This window comes from Tachysurus fulvidraco, chromosome 6, assembly GCF_022655615.1.
Source record: "Tachysurus fulvidraco isolate hzauxx_2018 chromosome 6, HZAU_PFXX_2.0, whole genome shotgun sequence".
NCBI classification, from domain to species: domain Eukaryota; kingdom Metazoa; phylum Chordata; class Actinopteri; order Siluriformes; family Bagridae; genus Tachysurus; species Tachysurus fulvidraco.
In genome coordinates this window covers 5,852,118-5,869,978 of record NC_062523.1, presented here as the reverse complement: position 1 = coordinate 5,869,978, position 17,861 = coordinate 5,852,118, and the positions used below count along the sequence as shown (strand labels likewise).

At 39.3% G+C, this 17,861-nt stretch overlaps 1 protein-coding gene across 2 annotated transcripts in view; it reads left to right on the top strand.

Moving 5' to 3' along the window:
• znf385b (zinc finger protein 385B) overlaps window positions 1–7,671 on the top strand; it is a 58,373-nt gene extending 50,702 nt beyond the window's left edge. Inside the window, exons 4-6 of one of the 2 annotated variants that reach the window (XM_047814919.1) lie at window positions 487–668; window positions 2,062–2,160; window positions 4,996–7,671. In XM_047814919.1, coding sequence (XP_047670875.1) covers window positions 487–668; window positions 2,062–2,160; window positions 4,996–5,208 — 494 coding nt within the window. In that variant the 3' untranslated portion in view covers window positions 5,209–7,671. Of the gene's footprint in view, window positions 1–486; window positions 669–2,061; window positions 2,164–4,995 lie in introns of both variants that reach the window. The other variant, XM_027162539.2, reaches the window with a different exon arrangement.
• The last annotated feature ends 10,190 nt before the right edge of the window (window positions 7,672–17,861 follow it).

Genomic DNA, 17,861 nt, shown 5'->3' with positions numbered 1-17,861 from the left:
AACAGACTGACTGACAAGATGTCAGATAGGTAGACAGACAGAATGACAGACAGATATATGGATTGATAGTCAGACCCAGAGACTGACAAGTAGCCAGGCAGATAGATAGATATATGAATTGCTGGACATACATACAGACAGACAGACAGACAGACAGACAGACAGACAGACAGACAGACAGTCAGACAGACAGACAGACAGACAGACAGACAGACATTCTCAAGCATGTGTAAAGATTAGATTTTGATAAAATTGATTCATTCTAATGATTGAAAAATAAATTTCAAAGCTATGTGTTTTATTGAAGATCATTTTCACAGCGTATCTTTGTGAAACTAAAAAAGAGAAGGAAGATACGATGTGTCATTTGAGCTCACGCTGCTCAGTGACCAGAACATGAAGGTTAAACCCGGTTTATATAATAATTCCTGACAGCAGTGTGATCATGTGGTCATGTGACGTGTTGGCTCTGATCTGTCACGGCAGGTTCAAAGCACAAAACCATGCTGGAGGCGAGGAACGGAGCCGGCCCCATTAAAGCCTACCCTAGACCTGGCTCCAAACTCAAAATGCAGGCCAACGTTCTAAAGGGGTCGGGATTACAGAACAAGACGTTCCACTGCGAGATCTGCGACGTCCACGTCAATTCAGAAATCCAGCTTAAGCAGGTGCGGGTCTGAAAGCTTCAAACTCACAGAAGCGTTTAATTGTTAATTGTGTCCAAATGTTAATTAGTTTTCATAAGCTACCTAAAATAGTAAAGTTCAGTAACATTACCTATTGTTTTTATTTTTAAAGAAATCTTGACTAAAAAAATCCAGACAGTGTATAACATTCTTATTAACATTTATTGTAGGATTAATTCTTTAGCACTTGTAAAGATATTTTCTTAATATTGTCTAATTAGACAGCATTTCCTCTTCTTTCCTTCACGATCATTGTTGTATGTTATTTTACATAACATTTGGAATGAAATTACAGCCACTCACTATATATATTTGTACTGGAGCTACAAGGTGGATTTACTATAATTGTAGCTCAGTGGTTAAGACGTTAGACATCTGATCAGAAGTTTGTAAGTTCAAATCCCAGGACCAACAAGCTGCCACTCCTTAACTCTATAGTAGATAAGGGTGTCTGCCAAATGTAAATGCGTCCAACTGTGATAGGTAGCCTGGACACAATGTCAGTCTTCAGTGTTTATAGTATAGTAGTGTATGAGTCACCTGACCATCACGCCGATATCTGCTATTTCACCAATTTTTGAAAGCACACGATTTGTCTCGAATGTCTTTGTATGCTGTAGCATTATATTTTCCATTTACTGGAACTAAGAGACTCAAACCCTGCTCCAGCATGACAATGCGCCCATGCACAAAGCACAGAGTACCATAGAGACATGGTATGGAGGTTAAGGTTGGAGCAGAAGAACTCAATTGTCCTGCACAGAGCCCTGACTCTGACTCGTTTGGGATAAACTGGAACACTGACTGAACCTCAGACCTCCGCACTATCTCAACATCAGTGTCTGATCTCACTAATGCTCTTGTAGCTGAATGATCACAAATCCCCACAGTGACACTCTAACATCTAGTAGAAAGCTTTCATTGTGGTGCACATGGCCAATCAAGCACCCTGACATTTACAAATGCTAACCTTTGTTCCACTTTTATTATCAAGAGATAGAACATATTTTCCACTGTCAAAGCTATTGATATTGTCAATTACATAACAGAGAGAAGAGCTTCTTATTACACTACATGGGAATAAATATGTTAATGTCCATGGATTTGGAATGGATTTAGTGGGTGTTATGGTCAGGTGTCAACGATGCTCGCCATGTTCTATATATGTCCTGTGTATTCTGTAGATGATAATACCCAAGTTGTTTGATTATTCTGTTTAAGGAAGCAAAGTAACACCTTAATGTTTGGTCTCAGTCCACAATTGACACGACTATGTTTGCAGGGAAAACTGTAAACCATTCTCTTTAATACTACCATAAATGAGTTGAAAACAAAATGCTTGAATTAAATATTTATTAATCCTTTTTTTTTTTAGCACATCTCCAGCAGAAGACACAAAGACCGAGTGGCAGGCAAACCTCTGAAGCCCAAATACAGTCCTTACAACAAGCAGCAGCGCAGCTCCAGCTCCCTGGCAGTAATGCATTATTTATCAACTTTGTAATCAAGCGCTTTCATCAAGAGATGCTCATGTGTCAGGGATCAGCGGTGTGAGCCAACCCGCGCACTAGTCTGCTCGCTAACAGATGCTAATAATATGTTCCAGGGTGGTTAATGTATCTAAATGTAAAAATACAACCCTGAACTATGTGACCCTTCTTACATTACGGCACTTTTTATTACGTGTATAATGTGAAACATATCACGAAGCCAAATCTGTTGCTTCACAGTAAACTGGATGGAATGACACCAGTCCTATATATACATATATATATATACACACACACCACACACACACACACACACACACACACACACACACATATATATATATATATATATATATATATATATATATATATATATATATATATATATATATATATATATATATATATGTATATAAGTACTGGATATACAGTTAAAAAAGGTATTACTGGTAGAGGAAAGTTGTGTAAGTGCATGAGGCGTGTAGCCATCTATTAGTTTCTGACATCGACTTGAAGAAAGTTTCCCCAGCTTCTTAATGCAGAACTCTTTCTGCTATGTGATGTTTGAGGGGTTTCTTACGTATGGTCTATTTCAAATCACCACACAGGATCTCAGTAGGATTTAGATCTGGGATTTGACTGGGCCTTTCCAGAATTCTCTGTTGTTGTTTTTTTTTTACTTTTCAGAGAGTCCTTTGTGGATTTAATGGAATTTTTTTTTGTCATGTTACAAGGTTTGACAGATGTTGTCACATGTTCCATGGGAAAACAGGAAGTGGAGTGGTGTCCCCCACCAGAAAAAATGTGTAGTGATGTCACACAAAAAAAAACAAAAGTCCAGGGAAAAACAGGGCAAAAAGAACAGTCCAAAAAGCAAAATGCTCCCACAATAAGTCGGTTTAGGCTGATGCTATTCGGCTGTGTCTTTAAGTGGCGGAATCCTTCTGTCAGTGGGGTGGGGATGAAAACAGACCCAAATGCAGGATAGCTACAAATAAACTGATTTATAAACAAAAAAACACAAAACAGGGACAAGGACTGGACACGACTCGACAGGCGACGTGACAAATAACGAGGATTCCGTGCCACCATAGGCAACGCGGCATGGCTAAATACACATGACAATTAACACATAAGGAACAGGTGGGCGGAGGTGGAGAGGAATAAAGAAGGGCAGGGCAGACACGTGAACACAGAACATAAACAAATGCACATGTCCGAAAGTCCAGGCTGGATCCTGACATGGACGTCCTGACCTAGCCTAGTTGCCAGCTATTTTAAATGTTCGCAACTTTTTTATTTTAAATTATTTTCCGGACAGTTGAATGGCTGATTACAAATTCTATTGAGATTTTTTTTATGTCCCTTACCAGACTCATAAGCATCAATACTCTTCTTTCTGAAGGCTTCAGAGAGCTCTTTGGATCTCACTATGGTGATACCTTTCACTTGACAAATTAAGAGCAAACCAAACTAAATATCTAAGTTTTAAATAAAATAAATCTTCTTCAAAACGCTCTGTAACATGTATGTAATAATTTACATCTACTGTAGATAATTTTGTCCAATTTAACTACAAATAAATGTGGGGGTGTCTTTACTTTTCCTCACAAGAAATTAGATTTTGTTTTTTATTACATTTTACAGATCATTTAAAAAAAAAACTTTCTTCGGTTTTATTTTTTTAAATTTATATTACTTTAATACCCCAGTATTGTTTACATTGATTAAATGGCCGTATGTTTAACTATTTTTAAAAAACACGCTTTCATGGCGTGGCCTAATTTTTTACATGACTATATATGATCACGTTTTCACATTTTATTGTTACCATAGAAACAGCTTATTCAGAAAGACATGCATGGAGGACTTGTTGAAGTTTTTGTAATGTAAGGACCTGTCAGGGTAGCAGTCAGGGGAAATATTGGACCTTCTTCAGGAGAAAAAGTGAAAAGAAAGGGAAAAAAGACAGGATGATGAAGGAACGATTGTTTATAGCTGCTTTAACGTGATTGATAACCAGAACTGACTTGTATAGAAAGGTCAAATGTCATAATTTAATTGATAAAAAGTTTGTTTATTAATTAGTGTTTTCAAGTTGCTTTGAGAGGAATAAAAGACATGAGTCCATATTTTTCTGTGTAGAAAGGAAATAATCTGTGAGATAACAGTAACTCGGCTTCGGATCGGGATAAAGCCGCATCACACCACAGCTTCACTATTAAAACTGCACGTGATTTATTCTTCTCTCAGCCACTTATCCTTTAATCAGCTGCTCTTAGGCTTCCATTCTAATGAGTTTGGGGTAGACAGACTTTTGGTTCTTAAAACAGAGATTAAACAGATTTTAGGTTGAGAAACATTGGAGTGTTCTGTTAAACGCGCAGTCACACTACAAGTTCTATTCCAGTAACTTTCATTTACCATCAAAGATGTTTTGCATTTAACTTTAGTGAACTCTCACCTGCGATTTCGTGTCATGGCGTCACACCGTTACGTTGTATAGGACACAGCTTTAAAAGTATATTAAATTAACATCAAAAGAAAAGCTGCCAGATTTGTGCTATATGTTAACACTAAATATTTGCACAATTATTTTGTATTTGCTTCTATGATCCTGAAATATTTACAGTATATATTTATATAAACGCGGTGATGTGTGATGTCGCCGCCCACATTTGCAGTAGCCTCCAAAGACGTTCAGAATTAACACTACAGAACATTGCACCTTTAATGCTTTTCAAAGAAAATAAAGAAACAAACATTTATTATACAAGTTTTCTTTCTAAAATAAACGTATTGTCTCTTTGTGTGTTCAGGCTAAGCTTGCTCTTCAGAAGGACCTCGTGAAACCCATCTCCCCAGCCTTCATCTCTACTCCGTTCTCCTCCACCACGATTCCGTCCATCTCGCTCCACCCACGCCCCAACACCTCCATCTTTCAGACTCCGGGACTGCCAGCCTCCTTCCTGCGAGGGGCACCGGGGCCCATCCGGCCCTCCAGCAGCTCCATCCTCTTTGCCCCATACTAAGTAATTCTGAGTGGCGAGAGGCTAATACTGACCTTTGACCTCTCAGGCATGGAATACTCAAAGACATGTTTTTTTTGTTTGTTTTTTTAATAGGAAACTTTTTGATGGTCCAAGTCCTCATGTGCTATGGGAGGAAGAGTATTTTTGGATTCTTGTACAATTGAAAAAAAAAAAAAATCCTCTTCCTCTCAATGGTCCAAGTTTTCATGAGGTGCTCAGAGTGGTTGGAAATAACTAAAAAAACTGCTTCCTGATTGACTTGAATGATCGTGGTCTTCCTCTTCAATGGAACAGACACTTCTGGAAACAAAGAAAATAAAAAAGTTTAACAATCACGAACCTACAACAATCAGATGCTACGTGTTGCGTTGAGTGGCTCGATGTGGTCAGGGAAAGTGTGCCGTCTCGTATCGTGTAGTCGATGATGCTATGATGTCCTGGAATTTGTCCCTTTTCCACGTTTAGTCTTTTTTTGTTTCATTTTGTCTTTTTTTTTAATCTGTTGTTGTGTAGTTTCTTTATTCAGCCTCTGAAGGAATTGGTGACTCATCTCCTTCACACACGCACACTAAAAATCCTATTTTCATTGAAATGAACACAGACTCATTTCTTTATTTGGAGCTATCACAGAGTCTCCATTTTAATTTCCATTCTAACAATTCTTCAAAACAAGTCATTTTGAATTATTTAGACTTTCTTTTATTAAAAAAGACCCACAGGGTTCCCATCTCTTGTTTCCTCAGTTCTTACACACACTATTACACCAGAGCCGATGCTGATTTCTATCTTCATTTTCCTTTTAATTTTAAAAACCCTGAAAAACGATTATGTCCACAAGTATTTTCCAGACAATAATTCGCTCCACATAAGACACGGGCCGGTAAATGTTCTCTGCTTAAGCCAGCTTTATGATTTTGTGGTTAACACATTTGTCCCACACCTACAGGTTTGATTCCTGTCTCTGCCCAAACTCCACATTCTCCTTGTGTTACTCCCCCAGTCCTCGGCATGACCCTGAAACCCTGACAAATTTCTCATGTCATAAAATAATTTTTTTGGTCTTGAGTTAAACTAATAATGCAACATGCTCACCAGTGGCCACTGCTTCTTGTTTAAAAGCCACCGACTGAAGGACAGCATAGTATTACTATTTAACTGGTACAAATATCATAAAATGATTATAAAAATTGAACAACTGCTAAATATATACTGTAATACAGATGTGTACAAATGTGGTTGTATAGCTTCACGTACGGTAATACAGTAACAAATATCGCTACAGAACTTACATTTATGGCATTTGGCAGATGTTATTATCCACAGAATCTTACATTTCATCTCATTTTTTTATACAACGGAGCAATTGAGGGTGTAGGGCCTTGCTTAGGGGCCCAGCAATGCAGCTTGATGGATGTGGGATTTGAACTTGTAACCTTCCAATCAGTAGTCCAACTCCTTAGCCCTAACCCCCAACTGATTGGTTTGTTATACAAACAATTTTTTGTTAACCACAGCTCTATCATTAACAGACCTCCATCATGTAATCTGACATGAAGAACATCTCACACATTTCGAATCATCGAATATGTAGACCTCATAATGCAGCTTTTAAGAAGGATGTCCAACTAGTGACACTAATTTCCCTAACATGTTTAGCTTAGTAATGTTTGATATTAGTTTAAAATGTTTTTTTAGTGTCTTCTCTTGATGTAGTCCAGTTTTTTTGTCTTTGGTGCCATCAGAACTGTATTGTTTCCTGATCATTCGCTCATCTCTACACTAAGGCTAATTTTAAGATGAAAAATTCCTATGCTATCACCAAGCTAATGTTAATTTAGCACAAGGGGCTGAGCCCTGGCAGTCCCTAAGTCCTGAACCCTGCTGTTCCATTATCTGAAATCAGCCACATGTTCTGTTTGCTAACTCTAACTAGCCTCTAACTATTTATTTTACATTTTAGCTTAAATTAAAAAGTTAGCTAGCTAATATCACTGTAAAATAATAGCTCTATATCCTATAGCTAGCTCGCCAGCATTATCAGGACAGGTACTTGAAATGCTTTAATCAATTAGCAGGCTAATGACAATAAATAAAAGTAAAAAAAAGTAAAACAGTTTACACTAAAAGGGGTTCCAGAAGGGTAGCTAAGCATAAAACGCTAGTTAGCTACAGTAGCAAGGCATCTCCATAACGTAAAGAGCTAGCTAGCTCAAAACTGTAGTCCTCTGGAAAACAGACAAGTGTAACTGATGGAAAAACCCCTGTAAATAGTACTAATACAGTCAGATCCTGGCATATTTCATGGATTTTTGCTATATAAATAGCAGTGTTAGCACTCGGGCAAGAGAAATGTCTCTTATCGTCTGGAAAATACAGTAAAACACACACACACACACACACACACACACATACACACACACACACACACACACACACACACACACACACACACACACACACACACCTTAAATATACATTTGATTCTATCTTGTTTCCCAATTTTTATTGTAAACCCCTGGGCTCATATTCATGAAAATTCTTTATTCTTAGAAATGTGGTTGTTTCCCCTTAAAATTAAAGAGAAGATCCTAAATAAAGGTTGTTATAAAAACATCTTAACCATTAAACCATTAACAGAGCTCTTAAGGTCAAAAAGTGTTAGGAGTCATGAGGAGGACTTTTAAGAGGTTTAAGAGTTTCTTTATCAAAGGAGAAAATGGCCGAAAGGTGAAAAGGGAGAAGAAATGTATTGTATACAATATTTAATAATCATAGTGAGTTAATAAGATGCTACAGATTAGATCGTGTAAGTATTATTTTTGTGACCAATCAGATTAGAGATAACATCTCAGACACGACACAGAAGTCACAGAACAGTGCCATGTCTGAGATGTTATGTGTGTATATGTATATATATATATATATATACACATATATATATATATATGTATAATATTATATATATATTATATATATTATATATTATACATATATATATACCGCCATGTCATTTATAGATACTCTAACGTCTCTGAAACAGAGCTGAAATACCATAGTGTCAGAAATAATATAATTGTTCATTATGACATTTCTGCGCTGTGTCAGAGATGTTTACATTTACATTACATTTATTACATTTATAACATACAGATATTAGCGCACCTCTAATATGATCGGTCACGAACGTAATCCTTACAGGATATAGTCTCAAATATCTTAACATTTAGATAATGTGAAGGTTTATAACAGACCAGATTTTAAAATCACTCCTATTATTTTTTTGTTATTGGTCAACCAATCACAGTCTTCAAAATAATGTGTCAAGACCTAGTAACAGGTTTAGCCCCGCCTCTTCTCTAAGATAAAAGTTGTTGTATTTTCCTTGCTCAGTATTGCTCTGAGATTGCTCTTGAATCACTCTTAAGATAAGATTTAAGCTAAATTAAAAGCTCTGTGCGATCATTCTTAGAATCTTTATGAATATGGGCCTAGATGTAAGAGTTAAACCCACTGTTGTTCATTTCTGTGTAAGATCCTCATTTGGACCTACACTGCACTAACTCTGCAGCTCTAACAATGCAATAATGTACAGAAAGTTCGCTATCGATATTCTCCGTAGTGTATTTAATGTTTACCTAAATTGCAATACTTGTACCTAGGTTGCAATACTTGTTGTATTTTATGGAGTGGAGGAGGTGCTAAGAGACATAGAAACAATTTATTTGTATTTAAAAAAAAAAATTCTCAGAAAAATAGAAAACCCTTATTCAACAGAGAATTCTTTATATCATAGATCATGATATGTATGTATGAGAGGATGTACAGAACAATATTTCTTTTTCAATAAAAATAATATATTTGAATGATTTTCCTTCCCCACTGATAATGTACAGTACTTTTTTTTCTGTGAACATAAAATACATATTTGAAATTTACTTTTTTTTTTTTTTTTTTTTGAAAAATTTAGTTTCTAATAGAAAGCAGCTTTTAGAATAAAGAGCATGCTTGGATAAAAAGATTTAAAAAAAACAACAACAACAAAAACAACAATGAATTAATATGATGTGAAATGTACAGTATTTATTTTCAGAAACTTTTTTATGATCCTGAATATTTTTTTGGCTTTATTCTGTGGAGTTTGATGTGTGCCGGTTGTTGTGCTTTACCTTGTGTTTCTTTTATTAAAGCCTCCAGGTTAGTGCTTCTTACGTGGATTTATTGGATTGTGTTATAATATACATAAGGTTAAATTCCCTGAGGCGTGAACCGTGTAAAATTAGCAGCTGGTATCCGAACACTGCAGCCTGTGGACATGGAAGTCCAAAACTAACTTTGTAAGCTTTTTTAATCCTTTTCTAATTCCAAACAGATCAGAATGAAACTCTAGGGCTGTTAAATGTAACATGGCTTATTGATTCGTCAAGGAAGACAAGATGGATTAGAACGGCATCGTGGTATGCCATGATTAGGAAATGTGTAATGGTGACACCGTTAATATGTGTATGAAACATTAATAGACATTAATAGCGTCAGATGTAAACAGTCCCTTTGCTCCAGTGACTCCGCCCCCTTTCTGAAGCTATACAGTAACATTGGTTTACTAGGTTACGGACTACAGGATACCATCAACCTAAAACTCTGTTCGGGGTTTTATATTTTTTTAATATACACATTAAACTGAAATGATAAAATAAGTGATAGTTTGGGTGTATCAGCAAGAGGGAGGGCTTTACCTTTCGTTTGATGTGACTCAGACATCTAGGCGAAATTCATTCCACCACCTCGGTGCCAGAACAGAAAAGAGTCTTGATGTAGACCTCCTTCTTACCCTGGGAGATGGTGGGAATATCCGTGCAGTGATCAGAGAAAACCAGGTGCAGTGAGAAGAATTTTTTTTTCTTGATGTATTCATACATTTAAATCAAATTCCTTGTTCATAAAAGATTTAGATAAACAACTAACATCTACACTTTTAATAAAAGCTTACTTCTTAGTCCATTGACCTTTAAACATTGTGATTTCCTCCTAATTTGTAATTTTAATTTTTTTTGCCTTAATGATTAGCAAGATTGCCTTGCACCAGGGGTTTCGTCCGTCCTGGTTCAAAGACATGTCTCGTGTTCTAATCGGCATCTCTGTATAGTTTATAGTTTGTAAACGAGTATCTGAGTGTGTGAGCTGGTACCATGTACGGGGTGTCCTCTGCCTTGTGCCCCGAGTCCTGTGGGATAAACTCGAGGCTCCCTGAGACCCTGTATATAAGCGCAACAGAAAGTGGATAGATGGATATTTGGTCACCTGCCAATTTCACACCCACAAAACTTTGTTATATAACATTTACAAACCAGAGGGTGGACTCTGAGAAATGTAAAGCAGCCACATGCTTCCTTATGAACTGCTGCTCATGCAGACTAACATGCTCTGTGGGGAAAGTACCGTCATCCCTCTTCTACATACAAGAGTTCATACATAATCATGACTGACTAGTGTTGCTGTGATTGTCAGGAGCCTTCTCATGGACAATTTAGCTCCATGGGCTCCTGGTGTCAATTAGATTCAGACCTCCAATCTCCAATATTGCAAACATTTTCTCTTACTAGACCTGAAATACTGCTGGAAATACTGTTGATTAGTCACTCATCAGACCAGATTTTAAAGAGTAAATCCACATGATTTGCCGTAACAAGGCTCAACAGAGGATCTGCTAAACAGAGGAGTCATTAAATTAAAGCCAGTTTTTTCCATACACTACATTGTACTGCTTCCATAGGTCTGAAATAATTTACTGGGCTTTCTTTAATTGAATCATAAGAACATGTAGCTACAGCATCATCTAGAACATGCTGGGATTTATCTAGAAGATTTTGAACCTACCTTTAAAGAGCAAACCATTCAAAATTGGTGAAAAAAAAACATTTCCACATTGCTCTGCAAAATCACTCATAGATAAAGATTGTGTTTTGAAAAAATATATCTTGAGGAGATCTATTGAGAAAATCTCAGTGATCGCCGTGACATTATCCGTGGCATGGTTGTTGGTTTGAGTCTTTCAGAAAATGCTGATCATTTGGGATTTTCATACATATCTCAATCTGACAAAAAACAAAACACGACACAAAAAAAACACTGCTTTGTGTACAGAAATGCCTTTGGTGAGAGAGAACTATCAGACTGGTTCTAGCAGTCAAACAGGATAAAATACTCCCTCTTTACAGTCATGGAGAGAAATCATCTCAGAATGAAAAGCAGAGGAGCTGCAACCTCAAAAGTCCATGTCAGGTTCCACTCCTGTCAGCCAAGAACAAGTATCTGAGGCTAAAATGGGTATCGAGTCAAAAATTGGGCAAATGAAGATTGGAAAAACATTGTCTGGTCTTTTTCAATGTCACTGAGATTCTAAACTGATGTCCTTTCTACAGTCACTGGCCAAAAGCCTGTCTAAGCTGAAAAGGGCGACCGATACAACTTTAAATGCATTTTACATTCTTTACATTTTTTTTTGCCATTAATCAGAATAGATGCGATGTTATAACTCTTTCTCAAGGAACCTCCGAAGAACATTGAAATGTTAGAACAATCCGACAGAAAATGATATCATAGAAAATGATAATGAATTGTATGCTTTATTTACACTATGCTTATACAGTACACTACAGGCTACTATATTCGATTCATATGTGTACTATATTATGAAATAATAAAATATTTTACTATATTCTGTTCGGATCAACTTGACCTGTGTGTGTGTGTGTGTGTGTGTGTGTGTGTGTGTGTGTGTGTGTGTGTGTGTGTTTTCAAGTAAATTTACACAGTCTGTAACATTTCAAAGGAGAATTCCAAGCTTGCAGTCTCTTTTTGCTGTGGATTTTTTTTTTTTTTTTAACATTTTTTTCTTCCATTCGAATCCCAGAGCACTGAGACTGGAGAGAGAGAGAGAGAGAGAGAGAGAGAGAGAGAGAGGGGGGGGGGGGGGGGGGGGGGGGGGGTGGGGGCGGGGGGGAGAAGAAAGAGAGAAGAAGCGGGAGGGGGGAGGAGAAGAGAGAGAGTAGTGGAGGAGAGAGATGGGAGAGAGAGAGAGAGAAGAGAGAGAGAGATTTTGGGAGAGAGAGAGAAAGAGAGAAAGAGAGGGAGAGAGAGAGAGATTTTGGGAGAGAGAGAGAGAGAGAGAGAGAGAGAGAGAGAGAGAGATTTGGGGAGAGAGAGATTTGGGGAGAGAGAGATTTTGGAGAGAGAGAGAGAGAGAGACAGAGAGAGAGAGAGAGAGAGAGAGAGAGAGAGAGAGAGAGAGAGATTTTGGGGGAGAGAGAGAGAGAGAGAGAGAGAGAGAGAGAGAGAGAGAGAGAGAGAGAGGGAAAGCACTAGAGGAACAAACCTGTAATTAATAAGAGGATAATTAATTAATTAATTCCTGCATTTTAATCCCTACATTTTTCGGCTCTGTCTGGAACTGAAGCTCATTTTGCTTCCTGATTTAATCCAAGCTTTTAGCCTCAGAACTCAAACTAAGAAAACACTTTTACTGCACTTCGGTTTTCTTTTCTGCTTTATATATAGTAATATTTCACTTAATTGTTTAGTGACAGCATCGGACAGCCTCTGCTTGAAAATGACGCTTAGCTGCCAGCTAAATTACATCTGCCAGGCCTGAAATAAAAAATCTGACAGCTTGTCTGCTGTATTACATCTCTGTAGCACTCTATAAATAGCAGGACGAAAAGTGTGAGTCAGTGGAATTGGGAACTGCTTGTGAAGCTTGTGCAGTGGTTCTGCTCGTTTGCTGCTGAGGAGGAGAAGGTTGTGGGTTCAGTTCCCCACAGTGACAGAGAGCTGCTTCAGGATAACACACAGATCCTCAAATAAATATATTCACGCTTTTCTTCTGAAACATCTCTCTCTCTCTCTCTCTCTCTCTCTCTCTCTCTCTCTCTGTGTGTGTATTCACGATTGTTATTTCAATCTTTTCTTTCTTTTTATCTGTCATTCGCTCTCTTTTCTTTCTGTCGTCCATTTCTGTACTTTTTATTCTGCCTTTCTGTCTGTCAATTTAACAATCTTTTCTTTTCTTTCCCTTTTTTGCTTTCAGTTCTTTTGGCTCTCTGGTATTCTCGCTCTGGCTCATTCGGTCTCTCAGTGTTCAGTTTCTAAAAGCTTCTTGACTTGAATTGACAGTGAAGAAGAAAGTGCAGCCCTGTCTCCACCTCACCTCATGTACAGTGAGCCCAGTTTCTGTTCTCTGGCCAGCCAGGTTCTGCTGTGTTACAGGTTCTCCCAGGTCTCTTTTCTTCTAGGATTTCTTGTCTTTAAGGTTCTCTGGAGTCTCATGGGTTCCATGTTCCTGTATTGTGAGCTCTCCTGCATTCCAGGCTCTTCTGTGTTCCAGGCTTTCCTTTGATTCTAGCTTTCCTGATTTCCAGGTTCTCCAAGGTTTCCTGTGTTTCAAGCTCTCAAGCATCTCATGTGTTCCAGGCTCGCTGGGGGCTCCTGTGTTCCAGGTTCTTTAGGGTTTTCTGTGTTCCAGGTTCTTTAGGGTTCCCTGTGTTCCAGGTTCTTTAGGGTTTTCTGTGTTCCAGGGTCTGGAGCATCTACTGTGTTCCCAACTCACCAGAGTCTCTTGTGATCCAGGTTCTTTAGGGTTTTCTGTGTTCCAGGGTCTGGAGCATCTACTGTGTTCCAAACTCACCAGAGTCTCTTGTGATCCAGGTTCTTTAGGGTTTTCTGTGTTTCGGGCTCTCCGGGGTCTCCTGTGATTCAGGTTCTTTAAAGTTTCCTGTGTTCCAGGTTCTTTAGGGTTTCCTGTTCTCAAGATTCTTTAGGTTTTTCTGCATTCCATGTTCTGTTAGGGTTTCTGTGTTCCAGGTTCTTTAGGGTTCCCTGTGTTCCAGGTTCTTTAGGTTTTCCTTTGTTCCAGGTTCTTTAGGGTTTCCTTTGTTCCAGGCTCTTTAGGGTTTCCTTTGTTCCAGGTTCTTTAGGGTTTCCTGTGTTCCAGGTTCTTTAGGGTTTCCTGTGTTCCAGGTTCTTTAGGGTTTCCTGTGTTCCAGGTTATTTAGGGTTTCCTGTTCTCAAGATTCTTTAGGTTTTTCTGCATTCCATGTTCTGTTAGGGTTTCTGTGTTCCAGGTTCTTTAGGGTTCCCTGTGTTCCAGGTTCTTTAGGTTTTCCTGTGTTCCAGGTTCTTTAGGGTTTCCCGTGTTCCAGGTTCTTTAGGGTTTCCCGTGTTCCAGGTTCTTTAGGGTTTCCCGTGTTCCAGGTTCTTTAGGGTTCCCTGTGTTCCAGGTTCTTTAGGGTTTCCTGTGTTCCAGGTTCTTTAGGGTTCCCTGTGTTCCAGGTTCTTTAGGGTTTTCTGTGTTCCAGGGTCTGGAGCATCTACTGTGTTCCAAACTCACCAGAGTCTCTTGTGATCCAGGTTCTTTAGGGTTTTCTGTGTTTCGGGCTCTCCGGGGTCTCCTGTGATTCAGGTTCTTTAAAGTTTCCTGTGTTCCAGGTTCTTTAGGGATTCCTGTTCTCAAGATTCTTTAGGTTTTTCTGCATTCCATGTTCTGTTAGGGTTTCTGTGTTCCAGGTTCTTTAGGGTTCCCTGTGTTCCAGGTTCTTTAGGTTTTCCTTTGTTCCAGGTTCTTTAGGGTTTCCTTTGTTCCAGGCTCTTTAGGGTTTCCCGTGTTCCAGGTTCTTTAGGGTTTCCTGTGTTCCAGGTTCTTTAGGTTTTCCTTTGTTCCAGGTTCTTTAGGGTTTCCTGTGTTCCAGGTTCTTTAGGGTTTTCCTTTGTTCCAGGTTCTTTAGGGTTTCCCGTGTTCCAGGTTCTTTAGGGTTTCCCGTGTTCCAGGTTCTTTAGGGTTTCCCGTGTTCCAGGTTCTTTAGGGTTCCCTGTGTTCCAGGTTCTTTAGGGTTCCCTGTGTTCCAGGTTCTTTAGGGTTCCCTGTGTTCCAGGTTCTTTAGGGTTCCCTGTGTTCCAGGTTCTTTAGGGTTTCCTGTGTTCCAGGTTCTTTAGGGTTCCCTGTGTTCCAGGTTCTTTAGGGTTTTCTGTGTTCCAGGGTCTGGAGCATCTACTGTGTTCCAAACTCACCAGAGTCTCTTGTGATCCAGGTTCTTTAGGGTTTTCTGTGTTTCAGGCTCTCCAGGGTCTCCTGTGATTCAGGTTCTTTAAAGTTTCCTGTGTTCCAGGTTATTTAGGGTTTCCTGTTCTCAAGATTCTTTAGGTTTTTCTGCATTCCATGTTCTGTTAGGGTTTCTGCGTTCCAGGTTCTTTAGGGTTTCCTTTGTTCCAGGTTCTTTAGGGTTTCCTGAGTTCCAGGTTCTTTAGGGTTTCCTGTGTTCCAGGTTCTTTAGGGTTTCCTTTGTTCCAGGTTCTTTAGGGTTCCCTGTGTTCCAGGTTCTTTAGGGTTCCCTGTGTTCCAGGTTCTTTAGGGTTTCCTTTGTTCCAGGTTCTTTAGGGTTTCCTGTGTTCCAGGTTCTTTAGGGTTCCCTGTTTTCCAGGTTCTTTAGGGTTTCCTTTGTTCCAGGCTCTTTAGGGTTTCTCGTGTTTCAAGCTCTGCTGTGTTCCAGGCTCTCCTGGTTCTCCTGCATCAGCACTTGTCTATGGTGAGTCTCAGCCTGTACTTGGTCAGGATCATTCTCTGCTTTATATCTCTAATGGTGGAGATACACTGCCTGTACATTCTCTCTGTTCAGGGCCTGACAGCAGCATAGACCAGACTGGGTTTGGGTTTGAGCGAGTGCTCGTTTATTTGATTAGATGTCGGTGAGACTGCTGTGTGTTAGAGGTTAGTGTGTTAGTGAGTCTCAGGACCTGCTGATTGAGGGGACTGGTGTTCGGCTTTTCTCTGCCTTTCTCCGTCACTCATTCTCAATTTCTTCTTTTCTTCTGTCTCTTTTTCTCATTTATTTTCTTGTTGTCTCTCTTTTGTTCTCATTCTCTTTTCTTTCTGTCATTGTCACTGTCATTCTCATTCCATCTTCCTCTGTCACTGTCTTTCTCTGTCACTCATTCTCACTCTCTTTTCTCTATGTCCATCTCTCATCTTCTTGTGTCACCAGACCCTCTCTCTCTCTCTCTCTCTCTCTCTCTCTCTCTCTCTCCCCCTCTCCCCCCCTCTCTCTCTGCAGCAGACTGTAACAGTTTAACACTATCTATGCTTAAACTGTACAACACACACACACACACACACACACACACACACACACACACAATTGAGTTACAATTCCATAATTAAACACAGATCAAATAAATAAAAAACTGAATCTGTAACTAAGCAAACAGAAGTGAATAATCAGGTTAAGTTCAGGACGTTTGGTGTCTCACTCAGTGTCTCACTCAGTGTCTCACTCAGTGTCTCACTCAGTGTCTCGCTCAGTGTCTCACTCAGAGTCTCACTCAGTGTCTCACTCACCCACAGGCTGTGACATTCTCCAGAATATTCCATATCATCTGGTAATTGGCAGAAATGTAAAATTTTGCTTCTAATTTTGTCGAAAACTTTCTTTTGTGCTAAGATTTTTCACTGTGGAGGAGGAAATGAAGTTCTGTCTCAAAGTCAGCGCTTGTACAGTAAGTGCAAAGTTCTTCCATGTCAGCGCTTCTCCCGGTGAGACTGTCCTCGCTCAGCCTGTACTCACTCAGAAGCTGTCTCTGCTTTAGAATTCACTTCACTTCTTTACTGGCATGAATGTTAGAAATCACATTGTTGCCAGTGTCGGTAGATTAAACGTAGACTTATACAGTTAATACATATCTGCATTTATAGAGAAACAACACGAACAAAGAAAAAAAACTAAGAAGTAAAGAACATATTGTGTATAATCATGGTATGTGTGTGTATATAAAACTTATATTTCTGACAGTGAAAAGACACTTTGCTAATTTATTCACTCTGTTTAGGGCCTGACAGCAGCGGAATCCACACTGGGGTTAGACCTGAGTGTCCCAGTACTTCAGAGTCACTGTAATTTATTTGACTCTGATAAGAATTTGGTGAGGGGGACACGGTGTCTTAGTGGTTAGCACGTTTGCCTCACACCTCCAGGGTTGGGGGTTCCATTCCCACCTCCACCTTGTGTGTGTGGAGTTTGCATGTTCTCCCCGTGCCTCGGGGGTTTCCTCCGGGTACTCCGGTTTCCTCCCCCGGTCCAAAGACATGCATGGTAGGTTGATTGGAATCTCTGGAAAATTGCCCGTAGTGTGTGAGTGTGTGAGTGAATGAGAGTGTGTGTGTGCCCTGTGATGGGCTGGCACTCCGTCCAGGGTGTATCCTGCCTCGATGCCCGATGACGCCTGAGATAGGCACAGGCTTCCCGTGACCCGAGAAGTTCAGATAAAGTGGTAGAAAATGAATGAATGAATGAAAGAATTTGGTGACCAGTGCTGGTCTGAGACTGCTGTGTGTTAGGGGCTAGTGTTCTAGCAGTGTTTTAGTGATTAGTGTGCTGTGGTTAGGGATTAGTGCTTTAGTGTTTTGTGTGCTAGTAGTTAGGGAGTTAGTGATTATTGTGTTAGTAGTTTGTATGTTGGTGGTTAGTGTGCTGCGATTAATGTGTTAGGGATTAGTGATTAGTGTGCTGATGTTAGTGATTCATGTGTTTGAGTGATTAGTATGCTAGTAGTTTGTGTGTTAGTAGTTAGTGTGCCGATGTTAGTGATTCATGTGTTAGTGATTAGTGTTT